Source organism: Eptatretus burgeri, chromosome 1 (assembly GCF_056783735.1).
Source record: "Eptatretus burgeri isolate ZD-2024b chromosome 1, Ebu_testis_v1, whole genome shotgun sequence".
NCBI classification, from domain to species: domain Eukaryota; kingdom Metazoa; phylum Chordata; class Myxini; order Myxiniformes; family Myxinidae; genus Eptatretus; species Eptatretus burgeri.
The window spans coordinates 47,181,344-47,206,435 of NC_140961.1; the positions used below are offsets into that span (position 1 = coordinate 47,181,344).

The 25,092-nt window shown below is 45.1% G+C and overlaps 3 protein-coding genes and 1 long non-coding RNA gene across 4 annotated transcripts in view; 2 read left to right on the forward strand and 2 right to left on the reverse strand.

Annotated features, from left to right (window-relative positions):
- Positions 1-25,092, reverse strand: part of CEP162 (centrosomal protein 162) — a 138,472-nt gene that overhangs the window by 25,148 nt on the left and 88,232 nt on the right. The window lies entirely within an intron of this gene.
- LOC147034410 (uncharacterized) lies at positions 23-24,996 on the forward strand. Its single transcript, XR_015058546.1, has 3 exons — positions 23-952; positions 20,831-20,864; positions 21,181-24,996. It is a non-coding gene; the product is annotated as an uncharacterized LOC147034410 (long non-coding RNA).
- On the reverse strand, positions 1,432-3,466 carry LOC147034411 (G protein-coupled receptor 4-like). The gene has a single exon (XM_085882760.1). The coding sequence runs from the start codon at positions 3,215-3,217 to the stop codon at positions 2,216-2,218; it is 1,002 nt and encodes a 333-aa protein (XP_085738886.1). The 5' UTR covers positions 3,218-3,466; the 3' UTR covers positions 1,432-2,215.
- Positions 8,891-13,683, forward strand: LOC147034412 (ATP-dependent DNA helicase PIF1-like). Its single transcript, XM_085882622.1, has 2 exons — positions 8,891-10,177; positions 11,765-13,683. The coding sequence occupies exons 1-2, from the start codon at positions 9,945-9,947 to the stop codon at positions 12,567-12,569; spliced, it is 1,038 nt and encodes a 345-aa protein (XP_085738748.1). The 5' UTR covers positions 8,891-9,944; the 3' UTR covers positions 12,570-13,683.

The window sequence follows — 25,092 nt, forward strand, 5'->3', positions numbered from 1 at the left end:
TTAATTGTATTTATATATTTAATTGTAGATTGTGTAATGCCTTTTTTATTTGGAACAACAATATTATATACACACAGGGTCTCACTAAAATGTATACTGTACAGACTTTACAGTTTTTCGAAAACTATACTATCTTGTCATTCTGCACTGCCCTATGGGTAATAGCTGACTGATGATGTGCAATCATTCATCACACGTGTGTGTGTGTGTGTGTGTGTGTGTGTGTGTGTGTGTGTGTGTGTGTGTGTGTGTGTGTTGCTGTTATAGTCTGATCCTGTTGTGACTTGCACGTGTAAACAGCACGATGTATGGTCACAGTGCAGCCATGGCAATTTGGTTGTGTAAGCAGTGAGGATAGCACTCTTTCATGAGGCTACTCCGTGTACTGCACTTACTTGCATTGTGTGTGTGTCTCATCCATTCTCCGTTTTCATTGGTTTGAGGTAGCTTTATAATCGGTGGTAGTCGAAGTTGGTTCTGTATTTTGGAGTTTTACCAGTGGGTATTCGCACGTACTGGCCTCTTTTCAAAAGCTAGCTTGACATCTCTGAAGGACAGCTTGCTCTGTGACGCAATGCGCCGCTTGCACCGACAGTGTGTAGTGTGATACTTCGGTTGGAGCCTGGCTATTTTCCTGGTTAGGAAAGGTCATTCAAGGAAACAGCTTCATTTGTGCAGCAGTCTGAGATCTAGATTTATGGGCTGTAGACCCTACTTTAGGTCTTATACAATTATACAGTACACAAGGCTGAGTGGTTGAACATAAAGTTATGTGAAGGTCAGAAATGTTTTCAACTCTGCCTCATGGAAGCGCATCAACCCGCATCACTCATTCCTGTTTGTTGCGTGCAACTTATATGTCTTCTCAGATCCGATTTCCATTGAGAGTTTCCATGTGGGAACAGCAAATGACGAAGGAGATGACCGTTTTGGGCTGGGAACAACCTCATGGGTAATTTTAATATTTTTATTTTTACTTTGGGAGTACAGATCGTGTTTTGAAGGCGATTCTCTTGACCTACATGGGGTGGGGGGTCATTCATCTACCGGTGTGTACAATAGGCACGATTTGCCGATCAAGGGTGAGTGACGGCACAAATTTTTGTCCTTTGGATTTGCCTCTGTGCAAACTAAACTCCATAAACTATGGACTTGCAAAGCTATTTTTATATGAGATGCATCACTTGGGATTCACTTGAATATTCCAAAGAACCTTTGCATCATTTATCATTTTTATTATTATCATTATTTTATATTCCTTTTGAAAATAATGAGCTACCCCCTTACCTACAAATCTTTAAATATTCGAGCAGTGATTGAAATAAATATTTGAACAATAACAAACAGGTTTTACACGCAGAGTAAAACGGTCCCTTCGCTGGTCTTTGATCGGACCTTGTAAACGAGCTCACAAAATCCAAGACGAGTGGGTCCGGTGCTATTATGACTTCATTCAAGCAATTACACATTTACAACTTTGTAATCATGACCACTAAAGTCAATAAACATCGTATTGATGGTTAGACAGGTTACAGATACAAAGGGACTAAAGTGAAAGACCAAGTCAAATTGGAAGATTTGTACATGTGGTGTCCATCATCACTAAATGCGGTTGGGTAACACATATATTTGAGAGGAACAGCGTGTGTGTGTGTGTGTGTGTGTGTGTGTGTGTGTGTGTGTGTGTGTGTGTGTGTGTGTGTGTGTGTGTGTGTGTGTGTGTGTGTGTGTGTGTGTGTGTGTGTGTGTGTGTGTGTGTGAGAGAGAGAGAAAGAGAAAGAGAGAGGTTATGCCCTCATCCTGGAGTAGATAGCCCTCTCATTATCCAAGCAGAGCGTGATGATGGTGGTTCCCTGTGTCCGTCCTTCATCAGACACCAATCTCGATTGGAGCACCTTCAGCTCCGCATCTTCACAAAACCAAGACCATGGGAGACAAATGCACATCAAATGGTCCACAAATGTTCAACTACAACTTTATAGGCACAAACACTTGTAACTGCAGGCCATGTGTTTGGTTCTTGCTGTGGGTTGTGTCTCCTGGTGTTGTTTTGTGTCCCACCTGCAGGCCACGTAAACTTGCTCTTCAAGGCAAATGTGGGACACACGCAAAGGTCAATTATCCATCATGCTGGTGAACTTAAAAGGCCTCGATCTTGGTCTACATAATCCTGAAAAAGGTCATCGTGCGGATCATCACGGCATCGTGTGGACGATCACGGCAACGTGCTCTTCATCTCCCTGGAGTTTCGGAGAAAGGATTCGGGTTCAAAGGAACGTTGATGGCGACAAGACCTTCGGGGCTTGCAGCACCGGCAGTACATCAAACCCTGGCGGAAATCTTCCCGAGAGGTTCCCGCTGAGAATACGTTCAGAAGGGGGTCAAGCGCACTGTTGACACTCGCTATGGCCACCGTGACCTTGTAAGCAGGGTATATGGCTTTCTCAAAGGCACAGTCTAGTGTCCCGTGCTCATTCACGACTGTACGCAAAAGCATGACCACATGGTAAGGCATGAAGCATGCAATGAAAATAGTTATCATAGTGGTCACCAGACGTGTGATCCTGGTCCTCTCTATGCCGTTGATGGAACGACATGTCCGAACGACCTTGATGATGCTTACATAACAATAGGTGATGATGGCGAGCGGAAGCAGAAACACACAGATCTTGCACAGATTATCGTGCGCCGCCCATAGAGGGAGGGGAAACCGCTCGTAGCACAGTATGTCGTTGTCTCTGTCGATCAAGGACGCAGCGTACAGCAGGAACGGGATGTGCCCCAGGAAAACCGAGACCCAAACAGCCACACAGACAGCAGCCGCACATTTTGTGGTGCGAAGGGCACGTGAACGCACCGGGAAACGCACCACCAAGAAGCGGTCAACGCTGATGCAGCACAAAAAGCAGATTCCCGTGTACATGTTGGTATAGAACAGGAAGGCTGCAAGCTTGCATGTGGGTCCATCAAACGACCAGTCGTCATTATTGGCAGTGTAGTCGATCCAAACTGGGAGGGTGACGATGAAGAGCAGGTCAGAGAGGCACAGGTTGAACAGGTAGATGGATAGCACGTTACTCTGCCTGAGCTGCGGAAGGATCGTCACGAGTCCCAGGACGTTCCCAACGAGTCCAATGACAGCGACCACGGAGTAGACTGTCGGGACAATGACATAGCCCGGTTCCCAGGTCGTGTCGCAGCTGGTCGTGTTGTTCATGATGACTTCTCCAAACAAATAAGGATCAAACAAAAGTTGGAAAAGGATGTGATGTCGCTGTCTCGGTCTATCAAGGCATTCATTTTAATATATTTTCTTTTATTCCTAAATCGGGCACGTCTCAGCAATCAGCCTTCATCTGAACTGGAGTTCGAGTCCTTGACACCTCAGCACCTCCTCCATGAGTGCAACTCGAACCACAGACTCAACTGACGTGCAGCTCTCGAGAGCGAACCATGAGGGTTTTAAAGGCGGATTGATGGGCGGGTGTAAAGTAAATATTTTAATATTGGCGGGTTTGTGATTTATTTTGTTGTTCGTGGGTGGGACTGGGGGAAGTAACAGACGATTAGTTGGACTTATGACACATGAGATGGTAGCAAGGGCGAAGGGGAACTGGAAAAGACAAGCTCACCACATGGACAGGACAATAGAATAAGTTTCGAAACACTTTAGATAGAAGGAGGTATGGGTATAAGAAATGTAGGAAATTGAAGGAACAGCAGCGGTATTGGGTCAGCACGCAATTCTCCATGTAAATGTGTTCCGTGTAGCGCCAGGTAGTGTCAGAGGGTGTTACAATTTACCAAATTTTCTTTGGCAGCAAAGTGTTACTTATTCACATTTCTCTTCCCACACAATGACAAATTTATAGACTGTTTATGAAAACGACAAACATGGACAGTCCCTCTGTGCAAATGAAACGGTGTGACTATATGTTTATTCGTAACTTGCTGTTTGAACTTCAGTTGCATGCTGACTTCATACACGAACGTCTATTACGTACCATTGGAATGTATTTTTCGACCCTTTCGACTGCTGAAGCTCCTTCGACCGTTGAAGACTCCCAAGACCCTTAAGACCCCGAATGACACAAAATACCCTGGGGATCCAAAAGACCCCGGGGACCCAAAAGTTTACATTGCTAAAATCAAGAATCACTGCTCACCTTCACCCTTTCATTCCTCTTTTTTCCCGTCTCTGGAACAAACTCCCACACTTTCTTCAATTCCACTCCTCCCTCCACATCTTCAAAACAGCTGTTCACCACCATCTCATATCTTCACCCATCCAAAATCTTGACCTTTACTTCCCCCGTTAATCCACCTCAAACCCACCTCCTTCAAATTCCCTGTTTTCCTTCCTCAAAGTCACTGTAATACCATCTTGTTTACCCCGTGTACCTCGCCCCATCCCTCTCCCTTCCACACATCTATCGTCTCTGTTCCCCACTATTTTGTGCTTCCCTCTCCTGCCTTGTTATACATTTCTGTGTATTAGCTCTTACACGGACCTCAACATGGTACACAAAAAAAAAAGTCCCCGAGAACTCAAAAGTTCCAGATGACCCAAAAGACCAACTTTTTTTTGTATACCTTGTTGAGGCTCGTGTGAGAGCGAACACACAACGCACATCAAGGGTGGCATGATACAAGAGGGGAGAGAGTGGGAAGGACAAAACAGTGGGGAACAGAGACATTATATCGAGGATTGGGTGGATTACCAGGGTAGAAAAGATCGAGGATTTGGATGGGGGATGATAAGAGGTGGTGGTGAACAGCTGTTTTGAAGGCCTGGAGAGAAGAATGGGAATGAATAGAGTGAGGGAGTTTATTCCAAAGGCAGGAAAAATGAGGAATGAAAGAGTGAACGTGAGCAGTGATTCATGATTTTGGTAGTTTTATCAGAAGGGGGTTGTTGGCGGACCTTGAGCGCCCTGCGTAAATTTGGTGGGGACAAATCGCAGAGAGAGCAGGGTGGGGGGGGGGGCTGGAGAGGAGACGGTAGAAGAGAGAAAGACCACTGACCAACCTGCGGTGATTGAGTGAGAGGCCCAAAGACTCAGCCTCATTGTGGGAGATGCCAATGATCTGAACTGCCTTGGTTTCCACAGCGTGAAGCCGAGAAAGGTGGGAGGCAGGAGCACCAGCCCAGAGGGGAGAGCAGTACTCCATCAGGATGTGGACACAAGCTTTGTAAGTGGTCAGGAGCTCAGGTGGGCGGAGGAAGGACTTTGCATGATGGAGGATTCCCAGTCGGCGACTGGCTTTGGAGGCGAGGTATGAATAATACCCAGAGGACCCAAACGACTCCAAGGACTATTTAAGTCCCCTTTTAACACCTTTTAGATCTCCTCACCCTCGAGAACTTTTATACCCTTTTGACCCCTCGACCTTTACACAGCTTAAGTCCCTTGAAATCCCTTCAACCCCTTAGACCTTAACACAATTTAGACCCCTTACACCATTTAGAGAGATGACAGCTTCGACCCTTGACCATTTGGAGCTTTAGACCATTTGGAGCTTTAGACCATTTGGACCTTTTATGTCTATATACATAAATGGCCATTTTTCTCACACACACACACACACACACACACACACACACACACACACACACACACACACACACACACACACACACACACACACACACACACACACACACACACACACACACACACACACACACACACACACACACACACACACACACACACACACACACACACACACACCCTTTAAGTTACAAATTTCAAACTTGTACAAATATAACTTTGTGTGGGAGTAACATAGGCTATGTGGGCGTGCCCTCATGCATGGGTGTGGGGAGCAGGAGGGGATGTAAATCCTCTTTGTAAATGTGTACCTGGTAGTGGTGGCAGAGTATTAGAATTTCTTTTTTTACCTGGACAATGCTGAGGTTAAAGCACTCTTCGCACGGGTAAATTTGCCCTTCCCTTTTTACCCCTCTCCCCGCCCCCCCCCACAAAAACAAAACAAAAACAGGGGCCTGTTAAAGCCTGTCATTGTGTGCGAGACATTTCTTGCGGGAAGGGACATCAGTACAACCAGGGGACAAAAGAGGGGGGAGCGGGATGTGAGGAGGGGTGGTTGGGAGAGGTGGGGGGGGGACAAGGGGTTAAAGCACTCGATGTACAGGTAAATTTGTCTTCCTTTCCTTTCTCGCCCAAAATGTTTGGCAAACATAAAGACTAATTGGTCCGTCAGCAAAACGACTGGTAGGCTCTGCTATTCATTTTATATTTACGATTTTATCTCAACAGCGGACATTAACCTCCCAACCACCTGTCAGGAACATTCATACAAGCTACGACTGACGGCGTATTGTTTTCAGTTGGCATCGACGAATCACAGTTGCTGACTCCAGTAACGGTGATGCAGGTTTACGACGGGTTAAGGTGAGATCGTGAGGATGCGTAGTCAACCAGAGAAAATAACAAGGTAACTGACAATTTCAAAATGGAATCGAGAGCATGTGTGGAGTAACTGCCGAGCAATGGAACTTGCTCAATGAAAACCTGAGTCAAAGACAATTAGATTCTGGCCTCTAAAATTTCAGAGAAAAGATTTACAATCTCAGGAAAATTCAATTCAAAATAAATGAAAGTCAGCTGAACATGTATGCCACATGTCATCATACCACACACAAATTTACAGATAGACTTTTGTTGGCTAGCATAGTGAATCAAGAAGGCAAAATGTGAAATGTCATGTTCGTTCTCACCTTTGCTGACGAAGCTTGCTCACCTGCATTCCTTTGTCTTTTTTTTTTGTTTTTTAATCTGTCAAATCGACTTCCTGTGTCTGTCCAAACATGTTGCTCCCTCCTCTGTGTCAGGGTTGTAGCTCACCACCAGCTCATGTTATCTCACATTTCCATTCAGGATCTTGTTTCTTTCCACTAGCCCCCTGCCATAACGCATTTTCGTACTGGTCATGTTTGTATATGCGCCGAATGTTTCTCCTTGTGTCGGTCAAAAGCCCCTCATGTTTTGTGGTTTCGCTCCTCCACGAGCATGCACTAATAATAAAAATACATGCAGTTTCCCCAAAGACAAAGTACTTCGTCATGCAATATCAAGTCATACGGCTTATCAAAGCAAAGGCCACTATCCTCCTGGAGTTGACTCATGCATCCTGCTGACCTTAAGGCCAAAATGCACGGTCTTACCACCTCAGCTATTTCTGCTTTAAAGTTTCATCAGAAGCACAAAATGGTCAATATAAAACTTGTGGATAAAAAGGAAAAACGAATTCAATCCAACACTCTGTGAATAAAAGGGAGCTGGAACACACAGACACCTGTTCTTGCAAGGAGAGAAAGTAGCAAAAGTGGAGATAAAAGTGGAAATACAAAGGTAGTTTAAAACAAGTTAAAACTGGAACAAAAAACAAAACAAAACTCGGAAGGACGCATACCTCCGCCAGGATGAACACTTTGTTTTGTACTCCACCGAGAGGCCGGATCTTTGTCTGGAGATTAACCAAAATCAAATTGGCTTGTTCTTGTCACCAAACCAACTCATCCACCTCGTTTTGTTGTAACTTGTCCGCAACTTTTTGAGATACCGTGTGATGTTATCGTTTTTAGTCCTATCTTCCAATGGTGAAGAATCACTTTAAAAATTCTCGTCTTCGGCTTCAGATATTCACCAAAATCGAATCAATTTGTCCTCGCCACACATGCAACGTGCCCACCAAGTTTGGTCCGAATCCCATCCATAACTGTTTGAGATATTATGCTATATATCATTTTTGGCCCCATCTCTCAATGGTGAAGAATCACTCAAAAAATTCTAATAGTCGGATCCGGATCCAGATCTTCACCAAAATCTAATCAGTTCGTCCTTGTCACATGCCCAACCTCCACCAAATTTCGTCCGAATCCATCCACAACTTTTTGAGACATCCTGTTCACAGACAAACAAACAGATAGGGGTGAAAACAACCTACGTCCACCTTCGGTGGTGGAGCTAATAAAAGGACGAACAGCAAAAAAAAAAGAAAAAGCAACAAAGATAAAGCATTTTTCTGCTTCTGATGTCGTCAGCATTACGAGTGAATTAATATTTGTGTGTCCGCTCTGAGTCTGGGAGGTCGGTCGTACAAACCTCATCCGAGTCATACCAAAGACATAAAAAACAAATGATACGTACTGCTTCCTAACTCAGCATTTAAAAGGAGGGAGCACATAAAACAACCATAAATTGGCAAGATTAGCGCAAGCTTTGATGGGCTTCCGCGGGTCCTTGGAAGGGGCAATTTTGTTTCACCAGCCTCAGTGGTGTAATGGTTAGAGCATCTGCTTTGAGTCTGGGAGGTCGGTGGTTCAAATCCCAGTAGAGCCATACCAGACTTTAAAAATGGTACGTGCTGCTTCCTTGCTTGATGCTTAGCGTTAAAAAAAAGAGCATGGACAAACAACCATAGGTTGGTAACAATAGCGCAGGCTTTGATGGGCCAAATGGCCTCCGCCTATGTCAAAGTTCCTTGGAAGGGAACATCTTCTACTCTATATATATATATATATATATATATATATATATATATATATATATATATATATATATATATATAAATATATATATATATATATATATATATATATATAAATATATATATATATATAAAGCAGTAGAGTTTGTTTGTATGTCCCCCTCTAGCACCCACAGTTTGCAAGCTCGACCCTACAAACCATGTATTTTCAAAACCAGCATGATGCGGGAGAGGTTATAGGATGGGTCAGTGGCGGATCCAGGGGGCTCAGGGGTTATAGGACAGGTCAGTGGCGGATCCAGGGGGCTCCACGGGATCCGTTCCGTGTTTTGCAAACCGCCCAAGCGCGTTTGCATGATGGGAAGCCGGCGTTGAAACGATCCGTTTTGTATTTTTTTGTTTACTAACAGCGTGTTGTGTGCGACGAATACAAGTAATTTTTGTGTTGTATGCGACGAATATACAGCGTGTCCAACGTGTCTGGAAAGTAATATACAGTAAGTCGTCTTACGACCTATGCGACTTACGACCGATCGACTTTACGACCACGACTGATCGACTTTACAATTATCTTTGTCTACTCCTCAACCTGCCAAGAAGGAAAGAAAGGCCATTGATCTCGCCACGAAAATGCAGGTGAGGAAAGAAAGTGAATGCGATCACACGTGATCTTAAGTTATTACACTCGACTGTGTCGACGATTTTGAAAGATAAAGAACGGCAACGGACCGGGCCCATCCACGAAATGGAGAAATTGCTGCATGTTTGGATGGAATATCAGAATTGACCTATGGACAGTTCCACGATCACCTCTCAGAGGACTTCCTCGACCAACACAGGCGCCACGTGAACAATGCAGATGCAGACTACAATGACGACATTTACAACCAAGTCCTCTGCTGTCTCGAAGACAATGTCGCTCTGATGGGTGGCCAACCTCTGCAAGTCTATGGCCTCCCTGCACCACAGCATGACAGGAACGAGAGGCTTTCCCGAGAATACCAGAGGGAAGTGAGCTATGACCCAGAAGATATGGTGGCGCAGGCAGAAAACCTCCAAACCAATCTTACAGATGATCAGCGCACGGTCTACAACACATTCCTCGAGATTATGCAACAGACCCATAACCCTAATAACAGCCACCGAAGGAACATCATGTTCTTGGATGCCCCAGGTGGCACGAGTAAAACGTGTCTGATCAATCTCATCCTTGCTAAGATCAGGTCCCAAGGTGAGATTGTGCTGGCAACAGCCTCAAGCGGAATAGCCGCCACTCTCCTCCAAGGTGGCCGAACAATACACAGCACCTTTATTTAAGGTGCCACTCGATACGCACAGGATGGACTAGCCAATGTGCAAAATCACCCGCGACTCAGCCATGTCTAAAGTCCTGAAGGACACATCAGCCATTATCAGACGAAGTGCCCATGACACACAAATCGGTATACGAGGTGATTGACCGCACTCTTCAAGATATCACCAGCGTCAACACACCAATGGGTGGCATCCCCACTCTCCTTTGTGGCGACTTCAGGCAAATCCTGCCGGTAGTGAAAAATGGGACAAGGGCAAACATTGTCAACGTCACCCTCAAGCAATCCCACCTATGGACCCATGTCAAAATCATGAAGCTCACCACCAACATGAGGGCTCACCTTAAGTCGCTGTCACACCTTGACGATTTTGCCAACAATGGCAACATATAAAAATGTATGTAAAACGTTGGCGTACGCTGAAATTTAGATGCTTTTTAAAAAAAGTTTTGGTCGTATTCATAACGAGTTGGTCGTATGCATAATATATTAGTAACGGGCACAGAACGTTTCGTTGTCTTATAGATAACTTACACGAACGAATGCTTACCCTGTTGTCGGCGTTCACAACCTATGCCCAACGATAGTTTAACTTATGCATAGCGCGCTGCACGTATCGCCGATGATCACATGGCGTAGCCTGTTAAAAACCTGCCACACCGATTTAAATCATAACTGCCTGAAAATTGGAAGTGTCAACCACGCAGTCACACCTTGACGATTTAGCCAGCGTATGCCGGCCTATGAAAAATGTGTTTAAAACGCTGGCACACGTCGAATACGGTATGGGTAAGTTGTGTATACGTTAAGAGCACGCTGAAAAACGATGAAGTACGCTGTCATATTTCGTGGTACGTCTCGTACGTCGTGAAATTTCAAGCATGCTGAAAATTTTACGACGTACTCGCCGTATGGCTCACACGTTCCGCTACACTGGGAATAAGTTGTAGGCACGTTATGCGATCGTTGACACACCTCGACACAAGTTCCTTGTAAGTTACTCATAAGTTAAAACACGTCGAGGTAATGTTTTGTTGAGGTATCTGAAGTTGTTGTTTTTTATTATTTTTTTTTTAGTCTATCACGAAATTTAAAATATATTCGGACATTTGCTTTTACGTTTCGACGTCGAAGTGACAATAGCCTCAAACAGAAAATATTCACAGAGGAGGAACTAATAATAAGACATGAGCAAACTGAAGAGGCAATCGGACGTGACGTAACGGCGCGTGACGAAATATTGGAAGTTATTGTTTTTTTTTTTAAACACTGCCAATACGCCATTATACGGTAGCTGTAAATTTGAAACACGTTCATTAAGTTCTGTGGTCGTCCGGAAGACGTCAATCAAATACGTCTACATACGTCAATATGCGTTGGAGGTACGTTATACATAGGTTCAAAGCACGTTACTCATAGGTTAGAAATAAGTTTTGGGTACGCTTACGCTAAGTATTACCTCGACGTGTTTCGACTTATGAGTAACTTACAAGTGACGTGCCTCGACGTGTGTCAACGATCGCATAACGTGCCTCGATGTGTGTCAACGATCGTGTAACGTGCCTACAACACATTACTCATAGGTTATAAATAAGTTTCGGGTATGCTAATCATTACCTCGATGTGTTTTGACTTATGAGTAACTTACAAGTAACGTGTGTCGACGTGCCTACAACTTATGGCCAGCGTAGCGGAACGTGTGAGTCATATGCTGGCATACGTCGTAAAATTTTAAGCATGCTAAAATTTGAGGGCAACTGCAAAGTACAACGATGAAAGCCAGCGTACTACGACGTATGGCAGTGTTTTTCAGCGTGCTCTTAACGTATGCAAAACTTACCCATAACGTATTCGACGTGTGCCAGCGTTTTAGACAAATTTTTCATAAGTTGGCATACGCTGGCTAAATCGTCAAGGTGTGACAGCGCCTTTAGTAACGACACTGCAGCTGCTGACTTTGCACACCTGCTTCTGGACATTGGAGAAGGTCGACTCCCTCTCGCTGCTGAGCCTGACACCCTCAACATACCACCTACACTTAGAAAGTGTGTTGTCAGACTGGAAGAACTCAAGGCGGAGGTCTACCAAAACTTGGCAGGCAACTACAACAGGCCGGAGTGGTTAGCAAAACAGGCCATCGTCTCTCCACTTAACACCAATGTCAACCACCTCAACACTTGGCTCATGAATGAGTTCCCCGGAGAAGACAAACAGTACAAGTCGGTGGACAGTGCCATGAGCGATGAGGAAGCCGTGACCTACCCTGTGGAGTTCTTCAACTCCCTCGAGCTGACAGGCATGCCGCCACACCTACTTAAACTGAAGGTCGGCTCCCCCGTAATGGTACTAAGGTCCCTGGAGCCACCGAAAACCACCAATGGCACCCGGTGCACAGTCACAAGACGGCACCAGAACGTGGCAACAGAGGCAACCATCTCCTGCGGCCCTTACAAAGGTCAAGTTGTCCTCATCCCTAGGATACCACTGATGCCTTCTGATGCTGAACTGCCATTCCAGTTCCGCAGGCTACAGTTCCCCATTAAGCCTTGCTTTGCCATGACGGTGAACAAGTCACAGGGCCAGACTTTCAAGGCCATAGGAGTTGACCTCTCCGCAAGCTGCTTCTCCCACGGAATGTTTTATGTGCCAGCATCTCGCACTGGCAACTCTGCAAACCTCAGCATCATGGCTCCCAACAATCAGACCAGAAATGTAGTGTATCAAGAGGCACTGCAGTAATCACACGAGAAGTTGAGTCTGTTCTAAAATGCAGGATAACATCAACGTTCAGTATACTCCAATTACCCATTCAACTTGAAATGAACAGTTTCTCATTCCTTATTAACCCCCTAAGTGCGCAATTACACCGTCACTCTTTATCGCACATTTATGTCACCCTCGCACTTGAGGGGTTTAAGTGGTTAACCCCGCAGCGCAGCGCGGTTCCCCAGCTAGTTATTATATAATATCTCACAAAGGAGGATGAAGTTGTATGGGAGAGAAATCTCAACCAAAATGAATGACTAGTCCAAGGGAGAGATCTCCACGAGGAATAAAAAAAAACCTGAAAATAAAGTCAGGATGTATACGTTGTGAAAAGATGACAGATGGTAAATTCAGGATTGCCTGTCAACACGAACCTTTGTAAGCATGTTTGTTTTGATGTTCTGCCAGATTTAAAAGCAACGCTGTTAAGCTAATCTATTCATGAGACAGCAATGGTTTGAATTCTTGCACATGGAAGGTGCAGGTTCAAATTGCAATGTCTTTTTCCAATACGGTACTTTCAAAATGACGTATTCCACCTCAGAATGCTCGGCGCGCATTTGCAGAAACCCCAGGAAACGTCAGCGTTCAGGGCATCATGAAGTATATTTTGTGTCGGAGGAAAGAACGGTTATTTAAAATGACCCACAAAGTTTCTGAAACAAGCCTGAGAGAAAGGACTGTGCCTCTGCACAATGCAAGACTTAGATAACTTTATTAGCTCGCTGAACGGGCACTTGCTCATCGTACAAACTCCCAACCATTTGGGCCGGTGCAAGGCCCGAGTGGAAACCCCTGATAGATTTTTCCCAGTGAATGGACTGTTCATCTGGATTAGGTGTTTCTGAATACCGATGGGAGGGACAAAATTCGTGCTTTTGAATGTGCAGGGGGTAAGTTCAAAATGATGCTCTTCACTGTATTAATCATGTTTAAGGAGGAGGGGAGTTGAGCTGCAGGAACTGAGAGGTCTGTTGTAAATATATTGTTTGTTTGGTTCTGAGGCCACAAAATAAACTCGAAAAACATCTCAAAATGCAAAGCCTGTCCGCATCTGCTTTGTACTTGAACTAAAGTTGACGAAAACAAGAAGAATTTTTTTTTTTTTTTTACGTTTGATTAAATTGTGTTCTCAACAATCTCATAATAAAGGCTTGTTGAAGATTTGATGACAAAAGCTAAAATGGTAAAAATGTTATGGCCTGGACATACACACTGAATCTCAATGGTGAACAAGGATTTTGATTAAAACAGTTATGGCTGATTTACCACTTCACCGATGATGTCACCCTTACAATCCTTAATTTCCCATTGGGAGTAGAATGAGATGTGCCAACTTTCAAATTTTATCCGATCTGTGTTTTCAGATAGAATGCTTAATTTTTTGTTTAATGCAACATGGCTGCCATATCACGTGACCTATGACATCACAATTATAATTATATTATCCATGGGGGGTCGCTCCTACCCTGAAAATTGTGTCAATCAGACAAGTGGTTGCTGAGAAAAAAAAATGTTAAAAAATAATCGAACAAAAAATATGGTCGAACAATAATACTGTAATAATAATCTATATTTAATATAATGGAACAAGTGTATGTGTAGATGTATGTCTGCTCTTCACCCATTGGTTGGACAGCTGACCTGACGTCACCCACTATTGTAACCTGAAAAACACAAAGTATCCAGAGGACCCAAAAGACCCCCCCTCCCCACCCCCAAGGACCCAAACGACCCATAAGTCCCCAAATATTAGGAAGACTCAAAAGACCCCAAAGGCACTAATATACCCCAAAGACTCAAAAAACACTGGATAAAAAAGATGTATGTTCCCCCCCAACCCCCCCCTCCATCCTCTCCCTTACCTCAAATGGCCGCACAGCTGACACGGCACGTGAAAAGACTGAATGCCTAAACTCCGTGTTTGCTTCTAAATCTTGTGTCCCAAAGCCATCGCTTTCTGTACCCACCTTACCCAGTCGCATCAGCTGTTCCTGGACTCTGTGACCTCTTCTCCTGACAAGGTGGAGAGTTTGCTGTCAAACCTCGACTCAGATTCTGCAACCGGTCCAGACGGCATCAGTCCACGTGTCCTAAAAACCTGCTCTGCTGTTCTTGCTCAACATCTCTATTCTATTCACCCTCTCATTTGCTCAAGGTCATCTGCCATCTGCTTGGAAATCGGCAAACATTACCACTCTGCTCTGTAGTTGCAGGGATCTGTTTTTGCACCCTTTTTATGCAATCAGCCTTCCACCATTCATCAGAAAGGTTGTGGAATCCATCATCAGACATTGAATCCTTCCTCTTCTCCAATGGCTTGATTTCCGATGATCAATTTTGTTTCAGACCAGGTCACTCCACCTGGATATGCTGCTTCTGCTCTCCCAACAATGGATGGAGATCTTCAATGCCAGACATGAAATCAGAGCCATCTCCCCAGGCATATCGTGTGTCTTCGATATGGTCTCGCACCCTGTTCTGCTCACCAAGCTCTTTTCCTATGGTATCCAAGGACATCTCCACTCATGGCTCGCAGACTTCCTCTCCTGTTGCAGCCAACATGTGGCCCTTAATGGAGTTCTCTCATCCCTTCTTCCTGTCCAGGCTGGAGTTCCTCAAGGCAGTGTTCTGGGTGCTGTTCTTTTTTTGGCTTTCATCAAATTGATTCTCTGGAAAATCCTCTTTATCTCTTTACTGATGACTCCACCTTCTGCTGTACCATCTGCCATCCCTCAGGTCAGCAAGCAGCACCCTCTTCACTCTCTGCAGATCTGGATAAAATCACAAGCTGGACCAACACGTGGAACATGTTTTTAAACCCTGACAAATCTCACACTCTCACAATGTCTCTCTGAAAGAACCATCTGGAACCCCCCCCCCCCATCTGCTTTCTCAACAATCCTTTTGAAGTCGTTTCATTCAAGCTTCTGGGTGTCATTATCCGTCATGATCTTTCCTGGGAAAGCCACATTTCCAAGGTGGCGTCCAAAGCCAGTCACCGACTGGGCATCCTCTGTCGTGGAAAGTCCTTCCTTGGCACACCTGAGGTCCTGACCACATACGAAGCTTTAGTCTGTCGCCTCTCTGGGCTGGTGCTCCCACCTCTCGCCTTTCTTTGCTGCACACTGACATTTAGGATCATTGGTATCTCCCGTGATGAGGTTGTCTTTGGGTCTCTCACCGCAGGCAGGTCGGTCGCCTTTCTGTCTTCTACCATCGTCGCCTCGCCCCCCTGGTCTGTCTGAGATATTTACTCCCTCCCCCCCCCCCACTATTTCCTCAGGGTGCTCAAGATTTGCCAGCAACCCTCTTCTGGTAAAACTACCAAAATCTAGAATCACTGCTCACCTTCACTCTTTCATTCTTCTTTTTTCCCACCTTTTGAAAAAACTCCCACACTCTCTTCAATCCCACTTCTTCCCTCCAAGTCTTCAAAACAGCTGCTCACCACCATCTCTTATCGTCCCCCATCAAAAACCACGATCTTTTATACACCCGCTAATCCACCCCAAACCCACCACCTTCAAATTCCCTGCTTTCCTTCCTGAAAGTCCCTGCAGTGTCCATCTTGTTTACCCCGTGTACCCCACCCCATCCCTCTCCCTTCCACAGATCTCCTCATGTCTCTGTTACCCACTGTTTTTTTTTCCTTCCCTCTCCCACCCTTCTTGTCTCCTGCTCCCTTTGTTGTGCATTTGTGTGTTAGCTCTCATACGAGACTTGGCAGTGTCGACAAAACAAAAGGCCCTGAAGACTCACAAGGCACAAAAGATCCAGAGGATCCCCAATCAATGAAAACATCCAAAAGAACCTGAGTACCCAAAAGACCCAGAGAACACAAAAGACCATGAGGACCAAAAATACCTGAAGGATCCAAAAGACCAGGTCAGGTCAGGTATGGGAGCATGTGCTGGAGCAGTGCGTCGCTACGTCCACTTTCCATCGGTACTCCAGGGGCCTCCATATGACCATCCCTCAGGCAGATGCCTTGCCTATCCCCATCTTCTTGAGATGCTGATCATCCTGCTGCAACCACGAGGCACGTGGTCAGCCCATTGGCTTCCTCCACCCACGAGGCTCCCTTGCTGAGAGAATCTGGTGAGCAGGATCAGAGTCAGTAAAATCAGTCACATGTCCATACAGCTGCAGCTGAAGCTCATGGACTATGAAGGTAACAAATCTCATTTGATTCTCTCTCAGCAACTGCTCATTGGACACAAAGTCTGACCAGCGATAGCCAAGGATTCTCCAAAGAGACCTGATACCAAAGGAATTAAGTCGCCATCTCAGATCCCTGGTCAGAGTCAAGTCTCACATCCGTAGAGCAAGTCTGGAAGCACCAAGGACATGAAGACTCAGACTTTCGTCGTCCTGCACAGGTACCAGCAGTGCCACACCCCATGATCCAGTGAATTCCTGGGCCCGAACCAAACGTCTATTGACCTCTGGCTCACAGCCAGCAGAGACATTAAAATCACTGCCAAGGTAAGTGAATCTCTCCGTGACCTCAACATCCTCGCCAGAAACAAGTACAGACAAGATCGCAGCATCCAAGATGTCATTGAAAGCCTGGATCTTAGTTTTGACCCAGGAAACCCGTAATCTCAGCGGCTCAGACTGCTCCTTCAGCACCTCGAGGGCCCCCAAAAGAACATCTCGAGTCTCCGTAAAGATGAATGCCTCATCTGTGGAGTCAAGTTCAGAGATCTTGACATTCCCAAATGATGTACCGCAGCTTGATCTCTCCGACATCCTCTCCAGAATCCAGTCCATACAAAGCGCTGAAAAGTGTGGGGGCCAGAACACACACCCCTGACGAACTCCAGTAACAACTGGAAATAAGTCAGAGATGGTACCACCACATCTCACAGCACTCTCAGTACCAGAGTATAGTTCAGACATCAGATCGATCAGTTTTGGTGGCACCCCACGAAGACCAATAATCCTCCAGAGGGCATCCCGAATCACTGAATCAAAAGCTTTGCAGAGATCAACATAGGCTGCAAGCAGCTCCTGCCGAAACTCGTCTGTGTTTGGTGAGGACCTGAAGAGAAAGTTTATGGTCAATCATTTACCTCATCGGTGTAAAGCCTGACAGCTCTGGATCCTGGTGCTCAGGCAGATGGTGGCACACCCTATCAATAATTATCCGAGCAAAGACCTTGCCCGGCAGTGAGAGCAGCGTCACCCCTCGGGAGTTGTTGCAGTCTTGGCGATCACCCTTCCCTTTCCAGAGAGGGACAAAAGGCCCCTCTTCCAGTCAGTTGGGATGATGCCTGTGTTCCAGGCAGAGTACAGAACTGTGTGCAACAACACGAGCACAGCAGTACCACCAGCCTTGAGAATTTCAGGATGGATGCCACAGATCCCAGGAGCTTTACCCCATTTCAACTGGTTCACTGCAGCCTGAGTTTCCACAAACAAAGGTATATCACAGTTGATCGGAGGGTAGGCAATAGGGATAGTAACACCGCTGACATCCAACTGAACAGTTGGTGGATCAGCCTGTGACAGCCACTCAAAGTAACCGCCCCAGCGGGCCTTCACTTCAGACTGCTCTGTCAAGAGCCCACCAACCTCCGCTCCAACTGCTGTACACCGAAGGATGGGCTTGGAGGAACGCAATGCGCGAATTCCCCTGTAAGCAGGTCGAGAATCACTTCACCAATGGTGATGCTCTTTCTCCTCACAGATTCCTTGCATATAGGCCTCCTTGTCCACCCTTAGCACACGTATAGTTTTACGCCTCAGCTCTCTGAACAGATCAGCTCTATCATTCAGTCTGGCCCTGTGACTCTGTTCAATGGTATCCAGTGTCCCTTGAAAGAAAATTATTCTTAACCTAATGGTGAGTTCCAAGACATCCACCGGCAACATCAAGGATGGTAGTCTTGAAGGCACTGCACAACTCTTCAGGATTTGACAAAGCACCCAGACCCCCAAATCTCCACACAGCATGTTCGCAAACTCCTCGACTACCCTCAACATCCAGCCTCGGCTGGGATGCTACCATTCTCCCAGATTTAAGCTGGAACTTCAGAGTTGCTACAACAAGCCTGTGGTCAGTATTGAGAAACTGAGCACTCTGGTAGGCTCTGCAGTTCTGGACCATCCTCCAATGACTATCAAAGAGGACATGGTCAATCTCCTTTGCCACACCACCAGCGTTGGAATACCAAGTCCAGCGATGAGCTTGTGGGCGCTGAAACCATGAAGCAGCCACCCGAAGTCTATGACTTCTTGCAAAGTCAAGGAACTTAGTGCTATTCTGGTTCACAGTTCTCGAGCCATGGGGACGAACACATGTTTCATAACCATCCCTATCAGTTCCAGTCGATGCATTGAAGTCCACCAAGACGAGAAGTGTATCTCGCCTGGGGCACTGATCAACCAGTCTCGAGTATGGCAAAGAATGTGTCCCTCACTGTGAGATCACTCGCCTCAGTCGGAGCAGATACAGAGACCAGAGAAACGACACCCAACGAGTGACGAATCCTTCATCTCATAATATGCTTGTTGACCGGTGTTACCTCAATTGCCATTGTAATCAGCTTATTGGACACAGCTGCAGCAACTCCTTGGACATGGTAACCATCAGAGCGACCAGACCAATAGAAGGTGTAAACACCCACCATGATCTCGCCGCAATCCTGTCTGAACCTCAGAGAGTGCCACAATACCGATGTCCAAACGCTTGAGCTCAGATGATAGAGACAGGTGATCATCCTCTCTTAGAGATAGGACATTCCAGGTACCCACCCCAAGGGACTGCCTCAGGTTAACCCAAGGAGACTGCCATATGGTGGATGGCTCCTCACTACCACAATCTGACCTGGGAATGTTACCCCATGGTTTTCCTCCTATCATCAAAGAGTGTGGGCCCTGAAGGCTTTGTCCCAATCCTGTCATCCGGTGAGCAGCTGCCCTGCAGAGGGCAGCTGCACAGAGGGTACCCCACGGAGTGGGTTTTCAGATTTCTTTGTGGTATGTTTTACGGAATGAAGGGTTTTACAGTGGCCAGAGTGCAAATCCTGCCACCAACCTCATAAAAAAACAAAGTAACCCAACTGCAGGAGGACATCCGCAGACACAGTTGGGCACTAGATATGGATGGCCGTTGGCTCACAAGGAGCTCCTCCGCCCTTTAACAGGTTTTGTTTTTAATCCTGCTCGGTCTCCATAGCCATACACCCTCCTCACCAGGAAACCTTTTGGGGGAGACAGTTTAGTCACCAAAAGACCGAACAGGACTCTGGGACCTAATGTAATTTATGCATAATGTAAAATGTGACTTCAGGGCCCAACCACCCCCTCTCCCCAACATCATCACCACACACACACACGCACACGCAATCACAAGTCCTCAACCCCCCTCCCAACTCTAACCTCTCTCTGCCCCCCTCCCCTTTTCTTCAAATCCTCAAATCCCTTCCCAATCCAAAGTCATCCACTCTCTGCCCCCCTCAAAAGCCTCAAACCTCTGCATCCCAACTATGTCCCCTCTCTGCCCCCCTCTCCCAACACAACTCTGTCATCCTCTCCCCCTTTCTTATTCAAGTCCTCAAATGCCCCAAACCCCAAGTACTCAACCCCCCTCCTAACCCCAAGTCCTCAATTTTCACCCCTTCCTACAACATCTCAATCTCCCTCTTCCAACTCCTTGCATCCTCACCCATCACCCTCTGTCCTCCCCTCCCCATTTCTTCCCGTTCTTAACAATGTTACACAGGGAACTTTGGCACATGAGACGGCCATTCACCCTATCACGCCTGCATTGTTCCTGTCCCTGTTTGATATGAACAATGTTAAAAGTAAATAGATGAAAGGTGAAATTCACAATTACTTCCCCTTTTCCTTAGTATAATTCACGGACTGGTGTTTGTGTGTTTGTTTATCACGCTACGCCTACAGTTCTGGGGCGATTGCATCCAAACTTGCTATGTAGGATCAGTATGACCCCAATTAATGTATAGGGGTGTTTTTTTTATCTTTGCTGGTGGTCTTGGGGTGTGTGTGTGTGTGTGTGTGTGTGTGTCGCAAATTCTCTATGTAAATGTGTACTGTGTATCGCCACCTCCACATTTTCTCTGGTATTACAAGTGTAACCATTTACAGTACAATATTCCTGTCCCCACATTTTCCAGAGCAGTGAGGTGTTTTGAATGATAAGCAGTAAGTATGTTTTTGCTTCTTGCACGTAACCCGGGTTATTGTTTTTTTTGCCTCTACAGAGCTGTCTGTTGCCGAGACACCACCCAAAGAAAGGTATGCGTCAGAAGAACGTGTTACATGCTTGTAAGAAGATCGCCCGTAGGACGGGTACTCTGCTAGTAATAATAATAATACTAATGAAAATTAGTTGAACAAAATTATGAATGTCCTCTCCATATTCTCATAACAAAGCTTTGTTGAAAATTTGATGATAAAAGCTCAAATGGTAAAAAAGTTAACACACACAGTTTCAAAACCCCGTCTTCAGCTGAGCGGGAGATGGGCTAACTGTACTAGATTTAGCATCGATTGCTAAATGTTAGTGTGTGTGTGTGTTAACTTTTTTTACACCCATTGCACTCACCGGCAGACAGCAGCTGCTTCACTCTTTGCAGATCTGGAAATGATTAGGTGCCGGGTGTGACAAATGGAACATGTACAGTACTTCAATCCTGGGAAATCTCAGCCTCACCCTGTCATACTGGAAGGATTGTTAAACAATCTCACATATTTGTTTCCACTATCAGTCATTAGAGGAGGTTCAATTGCTTGAACTTCAAGGCCTCCCCATCAGCCATGACCTCTTCTGTTCGATCATCCAGCAAAGCTGACATCATAAGCCAGCCACAGACTGGTTGGGCATCCTCTGTCATTTCAAGTCTGTCTATGAGAAAAATTAGAACTAATTGCCATCTTGAAGGTCTTTGTCCATAGCTCTAAGGAGTACTACTCTCCTTTTGGGCTGGTGTCCCAGCATCATGTCTCTCCTGGATTCTGTGGAATCCAAAGTTCTCACTGTTGTTGTAATCTCCCATGATAAGGCTGAAACACAAGTTGCTCTAACATTACAGGCAGGTTGGCATTGGATGTACACGTTCTTCCAGTAACTCCTTCCTGGTTAAACTGCCAAAATCCAGGTTAATTGCACACCTAAACTCTTTTGTTCCTCGACTTTTCACACGTGAAACCACCTTCCAGAGGCTATGCTACCCCACTCTTCCCTCCATGGCATGAAGCAATCTGTGCATCACCATATCCTGTAATTCTCCATCCTTACAATCGTTATTATCCCCATTAACACTTCCTACAACAACCCTTTTACTTTCAGGTTAGTGTTTCCTTCCCTGTTCGTTAATTCCTTTGCTTATTGTGTCCAGGAGTTGCCCCGCTGCCTTAATGTCAGTTCATATACCACCACCCTGCTCTTCTATGTGCCTCGGTTTTGTATTAAAAAAAAACAAATTTGAAAAGCAGACTTTGTGGAGGAACAAAATCACATAAGCCATGTTAAAATGCATCAAACATTTGCAAATTTATAACGTTGTTGTTGAGGACAGCAATATAGTGCAGTTAGAAGCATGCTTGTCTCTTCACGATATGGTCTTTTATTTTGGTTTAACTGCCCCCATGTTATTTAATCTCACTGGTTTATGATGGAAGTCAATCTGGGTGAAACATCGATTTTATCACGTGGTTTGGATATATTGATCTGAATGACTCGTAAGTACTCTGGCGGTTGGAAGATCATTCGTGCAATAGTTTCCCATACATTTATCTATCTGGAGTGTATATATAATATGCGTGTCTTTCTGTCTTTGTCTCTCTCTCTCTCTTGGTCTGTTTCCGATGCACGGTCACATCTTTAAAGCTTCAAGCTACAAACTCCATACTCAGGATACAGATACAACATCGTGTAGGAAGTAACATGGGCTATGTGGCTGCAGCCTCAGAGGCCATGAATAAAGGCCTAAGTGACCAATATATCAATTTTTGGCAAACAGGATGACCAATTGGTCTCAAATTGAAAAGACCAGATCTTTTGAGTGCAATACAATTAACCTTTCAAAATCCATGCATGAAATAACTGAAACTGACAGATTAATTTAAACTTTTCCCGTCACTGGGGGACGGGCACTTTTGTTTGCTTTTCCCGTCAATGAGGGCGGGTAATTTTGTTTGCTTTTCCCGTCAATGGGAACGGGTAATTTTGATAGTATTCTATAATCATGGAAAACTCCCATACCGTGTGTGGGCTAAGCACACAAGATCAACCCTGAAATGTCCTTTCAAACAGGCTGAGAAACGCTCTTTTAAACATTCACCACGAACTGTGATGTTGTATTTGTGCAGCAGAGCTTTCAATGGGCTCACTGTTTGATGGCAAAATGGAATCACAACAAAATAAATAATGACCATAAAGTTAGCATTTTTTTTTACCAGTGTGGAAAGGCTTCAATTTGTCCTTTATGCAGCAAAAGGTAACAAAGAAAAAGAAAATAATGTATTAAACTAAAAAAACAAAAAAAATCCAAAACAACCAGGTCGTACCCGTTATTGTGTCGAATGTTGCAGTCCGAACTCTCACTGCTTGGTATTGATTTCAGTAATCAAGGAGTGCATGCCTACTTACTATGGTAAGACAGGGGTAAATCCATCAGGTTGAAAAGTTCAGTACTGTCCTTCATGGAGTCCAGATATGGGGGTCATCAACCACTCGATAGTTCAAACTTCGGAGCTGAGATTTGCTTGATATAGAGAGCTATGCTAATTGGTGGTGCCACAAGTTTTGACAACAGGACTTAAAGGTTAGTACTGTAGAAGGAAGAAGCCACAAAAAGGTGGACTGCCCCAAAGTAATAAGAAGTAAACTCACCCCACAAAATCTTCTCAACTTATTATATATCTTTGCTTTCATTGCCTCATCCACCCACCTCAATTCCTTCGAATTAATTTGGTACTGATAGAGTTCAAGCATGGTGGGCCAAATGGTGGTCTCCTGTGTCAAAGATTCTTGTATATCCTTCTAACATCTCCTCTTTATTCCTTTTCTCCCCACGCCTTTCTCTCCTTAAATTTCATTTACCGTCCCAACCCCCTTAACAACTCTCCCTTCAAGGCGTACATTAAATTTGCTTGGCACACGTCTTGCTTCGCCTCAGTTACAGACCATCTGTGTACAAATTGACATCTGAGCCTTTACTTATAAAATCTTTAGTCGCCTGTGCTTTTGGCGATTTTGGAATCTCTGCACATTTGCATCACAAATACACTCAGTTCTTCCCTCATGCAAGTCTTTGGATCAGCCCAATGGTTAAGCATGCTCACTTGATGGGTGTAGCTGCGTGTGTGCCACAGGATTGTGTAATCGGCGCTCTGTTCACATAACATGGAAATGTGTATTTATTAAACAAGCTTATAAATCATTCTGTCCTTCAAAATAGTGATCCCTCTGGATAATTGTTCCAGTTTCAAACGGATGTGGGTTTTGAAAAAGATGAGTCAAAAGAACCCCTGTTTCACGTTCTCATCTCAGCACTTTGCTCATGATGCTGGAATCTCTGGTCCATAACTGTTTTGTTGTTTGTCTATTAATATCCTCATGATTCATATAGCATGTACTTCAATCAGCCTGCCGATGAAACAGTGGTGTATCTGAACTTTTTTTTTTTCCTCCATGCCATACATGTCCTCCACAAGTCTCCCATGCTGTCAAAAGTAAGGCAAACACAATATCATGGTTGGACTGAGATGGTGATAAGAATGAGGTAAAGTTAAGGTGGTGGTTATTGTTTCGAATGCAGCCTGTGGCTGCTGGTTGTATCATTTTCTGGAAGCGCAGCTGTGCTGCTGATGCAGTGCCAGTTACCAGTAAACTGGTACTCATTTTGCCGACCTCGAAAGGATGACAGGCTGAATCAACCCACCTCGTGTAATTTCAACTGCACGTTAGGGGTTCAAACTCAAGACCCTAAGATCTTAAGCCAACACCAGGCTTGAAAGTTAAGGTTATATTAGTTGATTTTAGGGTTCTCATTAACAAATGCATATTGGACTGAGATTAAATTACAAATTCCACCCGCTGGTTGCATCATTACCAAAGTGCGGCTGTGTTGCTGATACATTGCTCTGCACATTTATGGGTGCTAGCACACAATGGCCTAAGCTTTGTGAAAGGCATTATGGGACCTTTATCATCTTTATCAATCATGACTTTGTCTGGTGTATGCTTCCCCTGCTTTAAATGGCACCACAGCTGACTCCACTTGTGAGAAGGCCGAATGCTTCAATTTGGTGTTTGCTTCTACATCTCGTGTCCTCAAACCCTCACTATCTGTACTCACTCTACCCATCACACCAAATTGCTCCTGGGCTCTGTGTCTTCTTAGCACGTGAGAAGGTGGAGAAGTTTCTGGCAACCCTTGACTCTGATTCTGCACTACACTGGACGGCATCAGTTCACGGTTCCTAAAAACTTACTCTGCTGCTCTTGCACTTCCTCTTT

Bases quoted from the DNA above. Each gene is read 5' to 3' on its own strand.
- LOC147034411 (XM_085882760.1), bottom strand. From the start codon at position 3,217: ATGAACAACACGACCAGCTGCGACACGACCTGGGAACCGGGCTATGTC.
- LOC147034412 (XM_085882622.1), top strand. From the start codon at position 9,945: ATGACACACAAATCGGTATACGAGGTGATTGACCGCACTCTTCAAGAT. The intron at 10,178-11,764 runs GTCGCTGTCACA...CAGCGCCTTTAG, and splicing joins AACATGAGGGCTCACCTTAA to TAACGACACTGCAGCTGCTG.